Source organism: Tachypleus tridentatus, chromosome 6, assembly GCF_004210375.1.
Source record: "Tachypleus tridentatus isolate NWPU-2018 chromosome 6, ASM421037v1, whole genome shotgun sequence".
Taxonomy (NCBI): domain Eukaryota; kingdom Metazoa; phylum Arthropoda; class Merostomata; order Xiphosura; family Limulidae; genus Tachypleus; species Tachypleus tridentatus.
This window is the reverse complement of record NC_134830.1, coordinates 84,107,244-84,126,829: the sequence shown is the minus strand read 5'-3', so window position 1 is coordinate 84,126,829 and position 19,586 is coordinate 84,107,244. Positions and strand designations below refer to the sequence as shown.

Below are 19,586 nucleotides of genomic sequence, written 5' to 3'. Positions count from 1 at the left end.
ATTTCATCTACACATAGATTAATTAAAACACTTTTATAATTATAAGTTATGGACCAATTGGAACTTTATATTTATAACTGACAGTATTTGTAGTACTTTATTTCCTTATTTTTATTTCATTTAATTTTCTTCTTTACTTGGGAGAGCAGTCATCTTCTCACAAGTGTTTCTAGACAGTAAAGGATGACATAGATGTGAGACATTGTAGGTTTGAGCACTCACATCACACTCTCCTAATTTCTGTTTCTATTGTTACTCTTTTATTTCTCATGTGATATTGGCAAATGAAGGTTAAAACTGATAGACAGTGTATCACTACCACAATATGGTCGTACATCAGCAGTCACCTCCAAAATCTAGGGTACATCTTCTAATTTCACATTATAGCTTGTACCCTAGGATATTTCAATTAGTGCAGTGTTTTTTGTTTGATTTACTTTTGTTTTTTATGTTATAACAAACTAATATAATTAGTCAGAGGTTTGAATTTGCTGTTTTTAATTCAGTCCTTCCTTGTAATTTTGCTCACTTAACTTTATTAAAATGTATTTATTTTCACTAAAATATATATACACACACAACACAGACACTTGATAAGAAATATATACAAAATAAAGATACAGTTTAAGTCATAAAGCATCCAAGAAAATAAAACACAAGTTATCTGATTGATGACAATGGTTTGTCATACTCAATTAAATGTTATGTTTGCCAACTGGCAAGTAAAGACATTCACTTATACTTCTTAACAGTATAAAAATATAGTGTGTTGTTGTTGTTGTAAAGTATGTGTATATAACACATTAGTTGTAAAGTAAAAATATAACAGCACTCAGTTCACTTGTTTTCAAAACAATATATATACTTGAAACTAGTTTAAGATATGTACAACAATGTTTTACACTCTAGATAATTAAAGGCAGTGGCGGTATTCAAAAACTTTAACAACCGATTCTATCTTGCTTTACACACCCCTATTTTTGCAATGAAAAATAATAACAAAAATATTTTACTGGATTTATTTATTTATATGCTTTAAATATTTCCAAATCTCCACTTGATTATCATCAAAATCTTTATACCTTCCACATCTGACCCTTTGTGGTTTTTTTCTCCTTAGCCAATATTTGAACTGGCTTCTTTTATGTGAATATATGATATTAATTCTTGAAAACCCTCTTTCTGCCTCTGCAAAACTAAGAGCAACAGTACTGATGATATTTTTTGCCTTTTGTATATTTCTTGGAACTCTTGATTATGGCAATTATGTAGGGCATTTTACACATAGTCATGGAAATCATTAATGCTAATTTCATGATGAAAGAGCTCACTGAATTCATACAATTTTTCTTCAGTAGCTTTTCAAGGGATAAACTTCATCAACATTCCAAAAATGTGGTTCAAGCATGTTCACCAGTCCATGAATTTTATTGTAATTTTCTTGTGCATTATATTTTTATTTTAAGTGATCACAATCTATCAATTTAGCATTCATATTTTTTATTACTGCTTCCAGTACTTTTTGATGAGAAAAGCCTACATACCTTTGGTTTTCAACAAACTCAATATTCCTAAAGGCATAAAAAACAATGGTTTCATCCATTTTATTTTCAAAGGTTTCCCTACTTTCTTTGAGCATTTCAAATGCCTTAATGGCCCTTTTTATTAGTTTTTCTGAAATACCAAAATTCTTTTATTCATAAATAAATGTATTAATAAAACTTATTAAATTTTCATCACAAGGGCCAAAAATATAGAATTATTTTCTAATTATTTTTATAAATTTTCATATGAAAACTATTTTTATAATAATCTTTTAATTTTTTTTGGTGGCATATAAACAAAGAAAATTAATTTAATGTTCAATTGTTTTTGCAAATATTGTTTCTAAGTGATTCTGTTCTGCTTACATAAGGAATTTTATATGATAAATATATATAAATAAGCATAAATACAATGAAATATAGTTCTACCAAGCCATAAAATTATAACACAAATGTAGTACTATGGTGTTATGGTTCATATTTATATTTATTATTGGAATAGTTTTTCTATGTAGATACTAGCCTACTAAGCCTAGTATCCAAATTTCGTATCCTGTCAGTATGAAAAGACAAGCAAAGAGAAATTCAGTATCCCAAGCAAAAACATGAGATGTATTTTATTCCCTTAGATGGTTAGACACCATCATGTACTATGTTTTTAGTAATATGCATATTTAAGAACTTTTCTGTGTCTGAATAAATTAAATGCTTAACCAGCACAATTTGGCTTTAAAAATGGTGAGGGGCAGCAATATTAACCAGTCAGTACTGAAAAATTCGACAATGAAAATATCAATCCAGGCTAAATCTCCAATCCATGAAATTTTAATTTTGCTCTAGAATAGTAAAACCTACAAAATAACATTAAACCTCACAGTTTAACATTAATAGTGTAGAAGTCTACAGAGACTATATCATTTTTCAAACTCACCTTCTTTTCTCTGTCTGCTCCAAGTACAACAGATGACTAATACTAAATGTTCACACAGGAGAATGTATGCTTACATTAGTCTGCAGCAATGCTCTTCTTCCTTCATCTAAGATGGCTGATCTGTCACTTGTAGAGGCCCATGCAAATCTGGCCTCGAACATTATTGTACTGATTTACAATTGTGTTATTGTACATGACTTTATGTAGCAAGAATCCCCATAGTGAGAGTCGATTATGTAGATGAATTCCCATAGTGACAGCTGATACATTGTACATCTTGCATTAGAGGGCTAAGAGCTGGTTCAATGAACTCATTAAATTTTAGGAAAAGGTTCTTTCGAACCAGTGTGAACTGGCTGAATCCCACCACAGGTTATCATACACACCATATAGTTCTCTTCTTCTTGTTAAAAGTCCATTTAAGCCCATTCAGTTGCTTTAGAATTTCAGTTGACAAGCCAAACTACTTTTCTCCATTATTATCATTAAACTATCCAAGTGTAGAGTTACCACATTTGTATCCTATACTTCTAAAATTATCTGCTGCTTTTTCATATTCAGGCCTACTCCCAATAAATGTCTTCTCTTTTGTTAAGTCCACACAGGCAGGTTCAATTACTTTAGAACTCCATTTGATGAAATAAATTTTTCTTCATCTCTTTCAACACCATTAGTCTCACTCTAATATATATCAACCATTATACCTTCCTTATTTGTCCAAATGTCTCTTTTGTAACTTGTCTACTCTTGACTTTTTCTGTCTTTCCCTGCTCATCTCACACTATTTATCATCTGTTTGCTAAGTTCTCGACATTAATGAGTTGCAAACACAACTTCCAATAAACATTTACTTTAAATTCTCTTATAATAACTAATCAATAATATCTACATTAAACAGTCATTTATATCATGACATACTCAAATAATCTCTTCATCTGAAGCATGTCACTTTTTATAATATAAAATTTCTAGAGTGCATCAATTAAAAAAAAAATGAATATTCTTGACTAAATATGATAAACTATCTAATTTTTACTACACATCTGATGTACAATGTTAACAAATATTTATTATTTAGAACACACTGGTACTCCTTTCTTTATGTACATGTATAAATTAGCTATAGCATGAATGGACTATTCTTAGTATTTATGTAAGATGAAAAAAATTAATTACTGTTCTTCACTAGAAAGCAAAATCCACATGTAAATGGCATTTCTAAATCACAATACAATTAGTGAGTACTTAGGTATATAATGAGGTGTTTCTGCTGAACTGTGTGCACCTCTCTACTGTTAGGTATTGTTATTGCTGTAAGCATATAATAAAGATAAAAAAAAAACTTTCATAACAGAATAACCTAAGATCTAGTATTTGCCCAGTCATTAATACATGAAAATTGTCGATTAGTCAGATACATTAATAATAATCTAAAGAATAGTATAATAATAATAATTAAGTTACCAATTATTTCTTAATTTCTTATGTTCATATAACAACAATATGCAGTGTAGCATTTTATGAAGTTTGAAAAAATACATCTTGTTCAACCTTAGGATTGATATAATGGAATGTTTGTCAATAAATGTACGATACAGATCCAACCACTGAAGTTCAGGAATTCTTGCAAACTGTATGAAACCAAGTTGATCCAAGTGCTGTTGGCAACAATTTCTCAGTTCTAAGCCTGAAAAGAAGTTATTCCATTAAACTGAATAAAGATCAAGAATTCATTAATCATGAATCCTCAACATTAAACATGGTTTAAATATAGAGACAAGATGGTACTTGCTTATTGTATATTACAATGTATATAATCAGTTTACATTTCTTAAGAACTTTCATAACAATTTAGATTTTCATCATTATAATTTTTACATAATACATTTTAAAACCATAATTATAATGAATAGAGCATATAAATGTGTGGTATTAGCTAATTAGCAGCTTTATAAATCAATTACATTCAAATAACTGATTGGTACAGTGTTGCCCAAATCATGGTATATGTAAGCACACACACACACACACACACAAATATATGAATGAAATAAATTCAAGGTGGATTTTGCAAGACAGTTCAAAAGTACACAGCTTTATGCTTAAAACAAACAATATGAATGCTGAAAAATCACATTTTGATGATCTTATGATTGGTACAGCACAAATAGTCCATTGTGTAGCTTACTGCTTTATAACAAATATATATAACAATATTTATATTATGTTAATAGTTGGATTAATCAAAAATAGTAATTATGAGACATGCTAATTTCAGTTAGTTGATTGTTTTGGTTACTGTCATTATAATCAGAATTTTTATGAGTTGATTGCTGGAATAACTTAAAACAGTAATAATCATATACATAAACTTTATTAACTTAATCATGTCATTGTTTTGAATTTTACACAAAGCTATATGAGGGGTATATGTGCTAAACTAAAGGGAAGGCAGTTAGTCAACATTACCCACCTCTAATTCTTCAACTACTGTTTCCCAACAAAAAGTGGGTTTACATTAAAAATAATGCCCCACAGCTGAAAGGTGACATGTTTGAAGATGGGATTTAAATCCACAACCTTATGAATGTAAAATGAGTGTCCTAACCATGCCAGACCCATTTTAATTATAATTTTTCATGTGACATTAATCTAAATAGCTGCTGATCATAACTGATCAATTATACTGATTAGTCATTTAAACTTATCAGCTCTAACTATGAAGTAATAAGTTTACCAGTATAAATAAAAATTATATTTACACAACTTTTGAGGATTATTGACACCCAATTATACACACAGACTTGTTTACAACACTGCTTTTCATCTTCAGCATCACTGTTTACTTAAAAGTTCTGCTTTATAATTGTTCTTTCTCTGTTATTTGTTACTGTCATGAATATATCTCAAAGAAAAAAGAGGAACCTTATTAGATCAGTACATTCCTTTATTTTCCTAACTAAGTATTTTAGGTGACTATGCTGTAGAACCTACATGATCACTTAAGCATTTTTCTGGACACCACTAGATAAAAGAAATCCCCCATTTTTCTTCTTTCTTTATATTAAAATATGGCACGTTATTAATATCAATGAAGACGCCAATGACAAAAAAAATATTGTTTCATTTATATATTCCTCTTTGTATTTCTTTTTGGTGATTTTTTATTTGTCCACTTAAGCAATTATTCAATTACATTGATAAGGCCTAATATAAGCCAGGTCTAATACAGCAGTCTTATCCACAAAATGAAATTTGATCTGGTTGGGCACAAAATAATGTAGTAAGCTCACCTCATCTTGTTCCACAATAAAGATATTTCTATTTCTATCATACTGCAACACTAAAATTTAAATGATGTATAAATTAATGAAGGATTTCCCAAACTTCTAAGAAAATATCAGAGCTGTAATTATGGCAGAAATTGTTCAAAAACGTCTTTTCTTCTGGCAACATATCACAAAGCTAATCTTTTATCATCTTGTTCTGATTCCTTTGTGAATCTATGATGAACTAAATGTCATTGACTTATTCAGTTGAAAATAATAGAAAAATATCTTTTATTACATGCTTAGATCACTAGCCTATGACTTCTTGAATCTGATACAAAGACAATTACATGATACGATACCAATACAAGTTGAAAAAGCAATAACTAAATATCTCAATACTTAACTATGTCCATTGATGAAAAGTATCCCTAAAAGAATTTCACAATTTATTTATAATATAAAGGATATTTTTGTAAACAGAGTACAATATTTAGTGTCAGGAAAGATGACTATCGTAATTAGGTAGAATCTGTTGCTTCCATCAAACTGCATGATAATGGTGAAGGAAAGAAGTGGTTTGAAACTTCTGATATTAACTTTCAGAGATCTCAAAACATGACCAAAATTACCAGATAGGTAAATTAAGCAAAAACTAAACAAAATGGAAAGGATTATAAAATAAAAATGTTACAGATGATTTCATTTACTAAGGTTGCTGTATAATTGTACGTCCTTTTTTATATCTTTCCTAGCTAACACACAAGTATTCCAAAAATGTGTAACTAGGTATTTTTAAAATATTTTGAAAACTAGGTCATCATGAAGCACTAGCAACTTAATAGATTACAGTTCAGTAATTTAGTTACAGGAAGCTAACAAAATAAAAATATTCTTAGAAAATTATCTTTAACTTTGTAATAAAGTATAATACAATTTCAAGTGACAATCAGGAGAGAATTAATGAAAAATATAATACCATTTTTCTTGTGCTCAATATTGGAGAAATAAAACAAGAAAAAAAAAGTAATTTTATTTTTAAAAAAAGTGATGACCCATTATTAGAATGAGTCAAGAAACTGAAGAAACCACAGCAGCTTATAATAAAGACAATTCTACAGAAAAAAAGTTGATACAAAGCAAAAGTACTTGTGCATTTGATTTGAGTGAGCCAAATAATGGCCAAAACCAGTACCAAAATATGATAGTTTAGGCATTCCCAAAGGTGACAAAATAAATAAATTCACAAGTTATTGCACATAATAAGCACATTCTGCTCAAACAGAACAGATTCACCTAGCTAATGGCTTCAACGTTTCACTATAGAACTGATTTGTCTTTGCGGCAAGACTTTTGACATAGCTAAGGTTTTAGTCTTTCTACAGAGGCAGTGATGTTTCTTTAACTGAATTTAAGGTGTATCTATATATATATGTCTACTCTTTTGATTCAATTCATTGTTGCAAAGTATTGTCACACATTCTCTGGTTAATTACAAAGCCAGTCAGTGGTATGCAATGGAAAAAGAAAAGTGATAGCACCAATGCATTCTGACAGCATGGTTACCTTATATAAATTAATGAGACAAAATCCTGTTTCACAGCAAAAGTAATTGCTGATAAAATGCCTAAATTTCAAACCTGAGGCCAGCATTGTATTATGACACAACTTGCAAGCAGCTGCAAGTTAAGAAACTTGATATGTCTTTAGGTATTCCACCACTACAGAACACAAAAAAACATTTCATCAGTAAAAGACTGATGAATGTTTTTAAGAGCATTGGTAAATAAATGGTAGCTGGAAGAATAAATGGTAATCATTGAAATATTTCTTGAAAACAGTTTATTCACTAACAAAATAAATGAGGAGACAGTTTTTATATGAAATTTATGATGAACTTAGCCTTTATCCACAGCAATACTAAGCTGATTTTCTTTAACAAAACTGTCCACACAGCTACAGAACATGTGGAAGAGAGGTTTCAGCAACTATGGAAACATTGTTCTGTTTCCTGTACAGCACTGCTGACTTGTTTAAATTAGCTCAAAGGACTTTTTGAAATTTCCATAATTATAAAATTTGTAACTAGCACGGTAGTTATGTATTAACTGTCACTGTACTAATTTTAATCAGAGTGTAATAAATAAATATAAATTTGATATCACTTGCAGTTCTATAGTTTTGTAACTTAACTGAATTAGCTAGCACTGGATCTAGCTCAAACTCAAGTTACGACTCAATCAACAGTAGTAATGTTAATCTTTAAATTCAACTCTCTTTATAAAGAGTGAAATTTTGCATCAATTTATCTTAGAACTCAAGTGATCTCATCATTCATTTTCAATGTCAAGGCAACATTTTTAATTGTATCTTTTTTGTATCAAAGTAATTTTAAATATCATCTGTGGTTGTCTGTAAAGCTGTAATTTCACCATAACTTTTTCATCAATTAAATTATTCTGTATCCTGCTCATTATCAAATTACTTTTGTTATGCTTTTCCAGTGCCTATCAGAAGTTTTGGTCATGTTATTTTATTTTTTGCTCCATATTGTCACATTCATGGTTTCCCACTACTAATTCCTTTTTAAATTTTCATCAGTTTCGGGTGTTTTCCTTTGTGATTCTTTATACTATTGTTGGAAGATTTCAAAATGTTGCCACTTTTAGCAAGAATATATACCTCATCTACAGTTTGTGAATTTTATACATGCAAAATTAAAAATTTTTTCTAAATCTTCATCTGGAAAATATTAACTCTAATTGAAGTCATGTGATTAATTCAATTTGAGGCATTACTTTCCAAGCTCAATCTGGTCACAGAACTTATTTACTTTTCACTGTGTATAGAAGACTGTTGTAGGTATAATACAGAGCAGAGATAACACTGGGTTCTGGTGATCCAGGTTCCTGATTGGTCAAATACAGAGAGAACGGGTTTCAAACAGGGTCTTTTTAATCATTGAGTAGAACACAGACTCATGTCTGAGAGGTTTGGACTTGGTAACAAATTTTACTTTTGTTTTATTACCACTATTGTTGTTGACTGTGTGTGCATTTAGATGTTTTAAATCAATTACTTGTATGCGAAAATTCAATATTTTTATTTTCTTTATAAATGAATGTATTTCTCTAACTTTTAATTTTTAGTATTTCATTACACTTTACAAAACAACAGGTTATTCCTTAATTATCAGCAATCCTTATATATACTAGATACTGGAATGACTATCTGTTGCAAAGATTGATTAACTGTGTGCCAGATTTAATCTTAATTCACTATACACACTTTTGATTAAATTTTACAGACTTGTAGCTATTTTGACTAGTTTATCACATTTCTTACACCTCTAGTTAAGTAGTAAGCATACATTGAGTTCTTTTAACATAGACAGATTAAACATAATCTTACAAAAAAAAATACAAAAATTATAGTGGTACAGGCAGTTTTCAGTCCCATAACTGATTTTATCCCCAGAACAACAACCAAAAAGTTTCCACCTTCTTCCAGACATCAAATACAAGTAATAAAATGTATCATAGTCAAAATTAAAATTATACCTGCTTAAGTTCAGGATCATAAGCATAAGGGATTAAGCTTATCTTATGTGCATGTAGATTACTGAGAACATGAATCACTAAATTTATTTTTAACTCTAAAATAAGAGTTTTAATTGAGCTTTCAAGATTAAATTTGTAATAACTTTTACTGAAATTACTAGTACGGACAATTCCAGATTATATAACTCATGATTACATTTTTAGTCAGTATGCCTGATGCATATGTAAAAATACCACTACTTTGCACATAGCCTTTAAAAATTCACTTGAAAGTTCTCAATTCAAAAGGTTATAAATCATTTTTACTTCAAACATTAAAGATTAGAAAATATTTCTATAATTCTGGTATTTCACTTTATAACTTACCTTGTAGACTAGGGCAGTGTTCTGCAATGGCTTTAAGACATTCATTATTCAAAAAATGAACAATTTGAGACTTTGAGGAAAGTTAACTTTTGCCCACATTTGTTGACAAACCTGCCAAAAATATTAACAGATCCTTTATCTAACGGCATCATAAAATATATATCACAACAGTCTCTGGATTAGTTAAGAAAACAAAAAGGGGATAGAGAGAGCAAATATTTAAAATATGGCACAATAACTAATCCACTTGTTATAAATAATGTTTTTTCTTAAATGTACAAAGCTTTTGTTATTTCCTAATATATATAAAAACTACTTCTTAAACATTTCACAACGTGGTTAAATATCTTATATATTAAAAATATCTCTACCCAACTTGTATGATATTAATAACACACTATTTAGAAAAAAATGATTTTATTAAGCACATTTTTTCAAACACTGGAACAATACCATTGTTCATTCTTCTTCTTTGGTAAATATCAGCTGTTATTTAAAACATCTAAATATTTTTGTGATTTTTTTAAAGATGCTATAATTCTGCCTTGCCTATAAAATGAAAAAAGTCTGTTACTGAGTCACCACTTGTCACCAATGTACCAAAATGAAGTAAAATGGGAAGTATCAAAGTTAGCACTGAATGCTTAGATATTTTTAGACCATGCCAATATTGCTTTAAACTCCTAAATAAAACAAGAATTTCCTACATAATAAAATTCTAACTACTTACATTCATATGGAGTTTATATATTTCTATGAATCTTTGAGTAAAAGCAAAGGAGAGTATGTTTTAATATATCAACTGTATTACATCTGCTATATCTAGTGCTGGCTTGTCCTTTTATTCAATACCAGAGTGTACCAGGCTGGCTGGAATGCAACATAAACAGTAGTGACTTAAGTGCTAGAATAGTAATATAATGCTTGAAGTGGTGCAGGATTTCATCCCATCACTTTTCAGAAGGGCCAACAACCATCTCACTACCTTTTAGTAGACTGTAAGCTTCTCAGAATGGAAAGATTCAAATGATGATATAATAAATATTTATGGTGGCAAGGTACTAGAGAGAAAATATATATATATATATTTCTTAAAATGTCATACAAGAGAGAGGCAAGAGTGAAAAAAGTACTGCATAGGTGGAGTAAATGAACCATCCCATCACAGACTTGGTTGATGTGACTGAGTTCATACCCACAAAGTAACCATAAAAGTATAGATCTGTTTATACTCTTTGTTTTATTGCTCTCTGAACTATGTCTAACATGTGTCCTGCCACATGTTATAAATTTCTCAATAAACATATAGCTTACTTTAACTACTCTCAAAATTGAAGATTTTTGTTTCATTTTACCTAATCTAATAAGTTTTACTTTGTACATTTTAGTTCCTTTTACACTAATAAATAAAGAATACAGATGAAAAACAAGAAATACAGTGCTCAAGTTTGAAAATTTCACAAATCACTTGTTTCCTATTTACCTCCACTGTGTATATAAATTTTAATAAGAATCCTTAAGGTATAAATCAGATAAAGGGAGAAAACTGTAATTACTGTCTATTTTATTTATGTCACTTACTACAAGTAAGAATTTTAGGTAAAAATTAATAGCCCAACATTATTTCATTTACCTGAATACTATTTTTATCTATTTTATTTATTTATATAGCAGAAGGAGTAAGAGGTCAAGATGTAATTTTTAACAAAGTTTAATCAACTGGTCTACAAAGGATCACTTGACAAAAATATACAGTTTCAACATTTAATATATAGTTGCATACTGCAGACTAATGCAACAATACATATAGCTAGCAGTTATAATGAATATGCTAATAACATACATTTGTGGTAGTAATTAGAACAAGCTGTGAATCCTGGGATTCAAACCCAAAAAAGGAAAGAAAACTGTTTATTGTGTTCCTTGTCATTAGCTCATACAAAAAAGGCTGTGGTCATAACATTCAAAAGCATTAGGAATATTACATCCATCACAGAGGATCCAAACATAAATGTCAAAGCAGGTAGCCATTATGGTAAATCAAAGTTATTGTTTTGATTCATGACATCTCAACTTCTACTACCTTTCACTGTCTGCAGCTAGTTATAGGAAGGCAGTCACCCCTAATATTTTGACATAAAATTCAGATATTAAAATAAACACCCTATATTTACAATATATTGTAAAGCCAAAATTGAACATGTAAATTTACATATTTCTTTGTTTTTAACCTGTCCACTAATTCTTGGAGTGTATAGAACTGTTGAATAATTCCTCATAACACTTTCAATTAATGGTAAAGGAAAACTTTTTTTTTGTAAAACAGCCTTTATGTTTTGTATTTCTTCATAAAAAAGAGGAAAAATAACCAATTATGTTATAACCCCCCTGAATTACATTCTTTTTAAATTCAAAAGCTAAAAAAATGAAAATATATTGCCCTGTAAAAGTTGACTTATGATAGCATTTAGTGTTAAAACTTCTAATTAAATTAAAAATCTTGGTATATAAGAAAGGTATGTTCAGATAATTTTGAAATTCTTGAATATCAAGTTTATTCTTAAAAAAATACATAAGTATCATACAAAATTTTTCTATAGTATAATGGTTTAAATGTTACCAGGCAGTTTTTTAACCACTTTTCTTTATAATAACTTACAAATAAATTATTAGCCATGCATGGTGCAACACTTGAACCCATAGAAACCTCATCTCTTTGGTGACAAATTCCAACAGTTTTATAAATACACATTTTGTTATATTGAAAAATTAAATAACTTTTTACTTAATTACTTCATTTAATGGTAAATTTGTATACAAGGACTCAACTTCAAGACTGGTAAATTTGTATATAAGGATTCAATGTCAAGACTGGCAAAATAGAAAAGTTTGTCAAAAAAACTGTTTTCATATATCTTTGCATAATTGAAAACTATTTTTACTGTAAATTAATTAGTTACATGAGATAAAGAAAAAACTATCATAATATCTCCAAGCTTTATAAGTGAAGGAACCTATACTTGACACAGTTAGTCTAATGGGACAATTTATGTATTTTAAATAACCACTAAAATATTCCATAATGCAAACCAGCTGATTTAATTTCATTACAGATGGCATCAAATACAAAATCTTTTAACAAATAAATATGTTTTTTTTCCTTTTCTTACTGTAGGATCTGATTCTAATCACTTAAAGTTAGCATTATCATTTAAAATGGTTAAAACTTTATCTATATAACTTTTTTTATTCAAAGTTACTATACCATTCCCTTTGCCCAGTTTAAAAATTACTAACTGATCAAGCAAACTGAAATGTTTTAAAGTCAAAAGTCTTCTTTAGATAAGTTTTGGACTTTCTTTGGGTAAAAAAAACAACAACATAATATCATGGAAATGTTAAACCTGAAATGTCAGTAACTATGCTATCAAATGAAACATTTTCTTCACCTAATGGTATGCATTTTAATTTATGTAGTAAATGTTCAAAACTAGAAAAATATTCTACTTAATCCAATTTTTTAAGAGTAATTGAAAACCTCATTACACCTTTTCTTCAGCTTGAATTAAATGATAATATGAGAGGTGATAAACAACCTGTGTAGGATATTCTAAAAACATAGGCCCAGTGAACTTCTTACTCTTTAATTTATACAACTTTGTTTCAACCTTATTTCATTCAAGATGTTGTGTTTATGATAAACAATCATATTATTGAAATGTTAAATCTAAATTTGAGATATCTTCTTTTGTACTTTTAACAGCATCCATCCTTTTATTCAGCAATTGTTTATATAATTTCTGTTTATGAGTCAATTATAAATTTAAAAACTTTTTTCTGAATATCCATAATATTTGCTAGATCTTAAGTTATAATCAACTAATTTAAACTTCAAAAACTTTAAAATCAAAGCATATTGTGCACACTCTTTCAAGAATTCATGTTTAATCTTGTTTTCTGTAGTTCTAAGTAGTTTATCACCAATCCTTTTTACACACATCTTCATTATACCTTTTCCAAATTATATACACCAATGAATATTTTAAGAAAAATGTGGTCTAAGATAAATAATATAATCAGTGATATTACATATAGAATTTTTCACATACATACAAGGTATAAAAAATACAGCACCATAAAAAGAAGTTAAAATACAGTGAATAAATAAACACACATATAATTAAAACCGCTAATGTTATAAAAAACACACACCACTACATTCTTCTTTAAAATTTCACAAGACTACCCTTTTCAACCACTTTCAGCATTTTTCCCAATAATACAACATTTTCTGTGAAATTAAATAGACCACATACCTAAGCATTCTGCTTAAAATTCTAAAAGGCTGTACCTTTCAACCACTTCAAACATCTACTAATATCATTCATTATAGTGCATATGTTAGCTACTAAAATCCATCCTCAACCAATAATCAGTTCATTTGGTGGATTTAATTAGCAGAAGCTGCTAGTCAATACTGAATCTGATTAGTAATCAGCAAATAGTGCTTAGCATCTTTGCAACAATCATCATTTTAAGACAATATGACAACATAATTCAGCACTAAAAACCTTCCCTTTGTAAAGACATACATTAATGAAAAGAATAAAAAGACAAATGGTATGTTTGTATTCTAATAACATGTTTATTCAGCTTTGAACCCTAATATTTAATTGTACAATAAGTGACATCTTATGAACAAAATAGTTGCTGATATATAAATCAAAACTTCAAAACTGTAAGAAATACAAAACACCTCAGCTGTCACAGAATAATGCAACAAGCAATCAACCAGAGAAAGAAATGATTTGAAGATATTGCAACTGAAAAAGATTGCTACAAATCATTTTTCAAATAAATCTAGCTTGTTTATTTTTGGTGAGACCTCATCACTCTCCTCATAATGTGGTCATCTTGGCTTTTTGATGAATAAAATATCCAGTGTGTGACTTTGAGCAGTAATTACCCATTTCACCACAGGCATCCTTCACTGTATATTTCATGAGGTTTTCAATGAGTTACATTCCAATTCAATTAAACTACTTTTACTCGTTCCTGTTATACCAATTAGTATAGCATAAAATTACATCTAATAATCTATAGCTTAGTAGTATATAAGGTTTAAGTTCTTAATCTTAGAAGGCAATGTAAAAAAAATTGCAAATTTCTCCAAGTGTAAAAAGTTTGACTTTTTTTCTCTAGGCATTCCCTCTTGTCTAATTTATTTACCATCTCTCTCAGAAATACAAAATATAAAATACTTATAATATTATCATATTTCAGGTAAAGCATAACATTCATAACCTTCAATTCTGTTTGGTTACAGAACCATCAAATAGAAAATCAGACCACCTACCTGTCTCATCCTTTCTTTCAGGATTTGTTAATAGTTTTCTCTTACATTTAATACTGTATTATTTTTAACTAATAGAAAGTCAAATTTTTCATCTATTAAATGACATATTATATTACATTGTTTTCTGTACAGAAAAATGTTAATTTATTTCTCAGTGTAAGCTTTGTTACCACAGAAAACACATCAACAAAGCTGGATGAAATTGTAATGGCTCTTGTCTCATAATTAGAAAGTCAAAAACCTGTAACACTTATGGAACATTGTCTGCTTTTTATATGTAATTATTATTTGTTATGTAGTGCATTCTTAGATTAAATAAAAATGATTTAGTGCAATATTGCCATAAGTATAAAGTAAGGTTAAATGTCAATGAGTTAAAAAACAAAAAAAAAAAAGGTTCAGGTAAGTACTTTCTTTCTTGTTTTACATGTGCAGTCTATATTATTATAAAAGAAACTAAAATGTAAAAATTGGAATCTCTTTAGGTTATTTAAGGTTAGATTAGACAAAATAAGTATTAATCTAATCAATGTTTTTCACAAGACATACATATGAGTATCTTGTGGGTAATGTAATTTGAAAGTGTAATATGAGCTGCATGTTTCCCCAAGTGATTTATAGTTTTTAATGGGGCAAGTCGTATGAGTAGTTAGATATGCTTCTAAGGACAATAAAAGAATATAATTTAAGTATAAATACATGTATACTGTGATGCTTTTAAAACTACTTAGGATAAACAAAAGTAGTGTCATCTTACAATCTGAAGTCATTCAAAAAAAAAAAAGAAAAGAGGACAATACAAGTTCATATCGACTTTTTTTCTTGTTGGTTACAAGCAGTCAAATTAAGAACCTTGTATGGAGTTACATATGAAAAATAACAGACAAAGTATAAAACCAGGTACATTCTGAATGTAATGAGCAGATCACTATACAATGTGTTTGCACATGACAAAAAGTGAGAATACTATATGCACTGTTCGGTGGGAATTTCCAAGAAACAAACATCAGTTTTGGCATCGGTATGTCAAACTGAAACATCATAGCATTTTCACTGTGCTGCTGGGGGTTTCAAAGACAACATGCAAGGAATGGTGTGCACAGTATGCTGAGCAAAAAGAAAAGTGATTCACATCTAGGGTCGTTTCTTTTTCCACAAACTGTGATGCAAACCCAGATATTTTATCTCCTGTGCCATCTGTAGGAAGAGGTTTGAAGTGAAAGAAAGAGAGAGGCAACCCTGCTGTATGCAGGCAATCAGGAAGCACGTTTTAAAAGGAAAATTAAAGAAAGAACAAAGAGTTTTACAAAAACAGATATTTGTGCTGTTGATGAAAAAAGAGGGAATTCTCACTCTAATCAATGAGCTGAGAGTTAAGATCATGATTACTGGTTGGAGTGAAGCAAAGAAAAGGCATATCAATCCCTGTACTGTTTCAAGGAGGTTTTTAGAGCAAAGTAAGAGTAGGGAACTGAAGGCTTAACAAAGACGATACTGAAGAGTATTTGTAGAAAAAAATACAGTGATATGAATAAGGCTATTAATCTTCAATACGTGAAAGTGTTAAAGCAACCAACCAGACCAGGACATGATTTTGATGTAGGTATCATCATTTTTTAAGATGTTCAGGTGGTCAGAAACAACTGCAGAAAGTGTCCCTGGGATTAATCCAATTAACTATAAGGTTTACAAGACATACCCGTCATAGGTTTTGAATTCTTCTGAACAATAGTCTTATACTTCTCTAAGTCACAATTTAAACTACTGCAGTATGTCATCATGTTTGCTTGCTGATAACTATCTGCACTGAAGATATAATGCAGAGAGCATCTCTCCAGTAGATTCTCAGCAACATCTTGTAGAAAAGTAATGCACTCCTTTAGAAATTTAAATACAAGCAGTTGCCTAGCTTGGTTATTTTTCTCTGCCTCTTCATTAAGTTGTTTGGCTGCAAATCTAACTTCTACTTTGTCTTGAGATAAAATATTTTGTTCTGAATATGTTTTAAAAGCTGAGCCACACTCCTAGAAGAATCAAGCACCAACTTCTTTAAAGCTTTTGATAAAACTGTTTATTTTAATGCCTATAAGAAGGCCACCAAAGAAATTCAGTTTTGTTGGCATCAAAATATTTTTTATGTATTCTGCAAAGTTTGCAAATAAATGTAATATTGACGTTTTTTCTCTTGAGCAATATCAGGGTTTATTTCACATGCTTCTTCACCTTTGGCCAAATTTGGTTGGTAAGGCACATTCTTTGTCACTCAGTTGTTACAAAACTTGAAAGAAAATTACGCATACACATCACTAGCAGCTAGAATGGTGATTTGCATTTCTTCTGAAAATTAAATCTCAATAAATTTTTCACTAACAACTTTTGTGAAAATTAATTTTATAACAAAGAATATATGTATAAAAATAATACTTATTTTTTCAGTATTTCACCAAAACAACATTACAGATTTAACCATGCAAAAACACTGGTTCTCAAAGAAACATTTCTACATGGTAAAATGTCTGACCTTGCTATTTATTAACTGTTATGGTAAAGGGAAAGAATTTGATAGTAAAGAGCAAATGCACAAAGGTAAAACTTTTCATTAAAAAAATGCTTATATTTTTTGTCTACATTTTTATAAATGTTTTACTAAAGGAGAAAAATTGTATCACCATCTATTGGTTTGAAAAGATATTTAAGTTATTTCTGACACACACAGCCACTGGTGTGCATCATGCAATGTTATGTTATCCTTAATTTAATCTATAATTGTGTTCATATTTTCCTAGTATTCAAAGAGTTTGTTGGAAATTTCATAATTCATAATAAATATACTAAAAAATTAACATAATAATAAGAAATAACATAAAATCCTAATTCTTACTGAGATACAAACACAAAACTCCCACATAACAGTCACATGTTATAACCATGGTGACACCTAGTCTTTATAACTGAATGCTAACAAATAATTCAAATTCCTAATGTAAATAATCATATTTTGGTTCTTCTAGTAGTGTAACATATCTTGCTCTAAATAATGAGTTAACAGTTAAAAAATAGTTATAAAAATTCCCACCTGATGGGGATTTGAACTCAGTTATTCTGTTTGTGACACAATTAATATCAACATTAGCAAGAAAAAGTCCAGTGTTACCAACAAAAGGAGTGTTATGAATAGAGAGTGGCTTATGTTTTGATATGAAGAATGCAATACAAAATACTAAAAATAAATATCAAACAGAAGCTATCATTTAATTCCCCAATTGTTACCAAGTGATACATGTTACTAAAAACTCCACCCCTCCTTAATAATGCTTGGATAGGCAAAGCAAAAGAGCATGACTAAGTTTCTTTGTAAGGTGTTTTAAGTTGTCCTAAGAACAGTGAATCTGTATTTATAAGGGATTTGAAAAAGATGTAGCAGCAATGCTACTAATTTATTCTTCCAGCAGACAAGCTGTTTGAAATATGGATGATAAATATAAAGCATAGTTACTGAACTTGTCTGTGCAACATTAATGCTACATATTCTTTAAAGCCTCTATCACTTCAGCTTCACTATGTTGAATAGAAGGCAATTAAAAAAAACAAAACAAATACAAAATGAATACAAACGCGCTGTCCTTTTGGCCCTGAATACATCATTTTCAATACACATGGCACCTGTCAAGATTGTCATTACTTTTTCAGACCAATAATATCCATGACTAGATGTAGTTACATGGAAATAATTTGTAAATGTGAATCATACTTGAATGTAAAAAGGCAATGTATTAGGTTGAGGAATAATTCATGAGCGTTTTTAAATAATTTCATTCAAGCATTACATGCAAGACTATACAATACTTCAATGCATGAACACATTACACCCAAAACATTTATTATGATACTTTATTTCATGTAATACCTAGGTATATAGTATGCATTGTTTTAAACGAAATTGCAAGAAATTAAATGCGAAAAGCAGATGGTGTCGAAAATGCTCGATTTTGTCCACTTGACATTCCATTTAATGAGCTGAAAATGAAAGCAAAAATTAAAGACATATGAAAATCAAACACACCATCTATTAGAGCAAAAAATTATCTACCAAATGACATGAAATATTTTGCGAAAGCGTTTCATTTATGAATATATTTTTTAACTTGAAAAAACGCTCACAAATTATTCCTCAACCCAATACACCATTTGAGTTTAAAAGTTTGTGTTTATATTAATGTCAGCAAATTAATATAGTGCTTGATATCAAAATGTATAAGGGGTTTTGATAGCTTTTTGGTCCCACAGTAGAGAAGTTATGCTGGTAAAATAAATATGCATTAGATCTTCACAACAGGAAGTTAACTAGCCATCTTATGTGTCCTAGGAAGCAATGAAACATTTCATTTAACTTGATTCTGTTTGGAATAGTTACAACCATATTTTGAAGCTCCCATCCATAACTGTAAACAGGTAAAGTACAAAATCCTTGTATACCTTGGGGACACTTCAATATTTAGCCCTTCATATTTTTCATACCATTACTGGATTTTGTTTCTTTATATGCTATAATATAGTAGT

The 19,586-nt window shown here is 29.3% G+C and overlaps 1 protein-coding gene across 3 annotated transcripts in view; it reads right to left on the bottom strand.

The window, feature by feature from the left end:
* Nucleotides 1-19,586, bottom strand: part of LOC143252935 (F-box/LRR-repeat protein 4-like) — a 138,761-nt gene that overhangs the window by 17,403 nt on the left and 101,772 nt on the right. For all 3 annotated transcript variants that reach the window (XM_076505830.1, XM_076505832.1, XM_076505829.1), the window contains 2 exons: nt 9,671-9,781; nt 3,940-4,162 (listed from right to left, as the gene is read on the bottom strand). In XM_076505830.1, coding sequence (XP_076361945.1) covers nt 9,715-9,781 — 67 coding nt within the window. In that variant the 3' untranslated portion in view covers nt 3,940-4,162; nt 9,671-9,714. The remainder of the gene's footprint in view (nt 1-3,939; nt 4,163-9,670; nt 9,782-19,586) is intronic.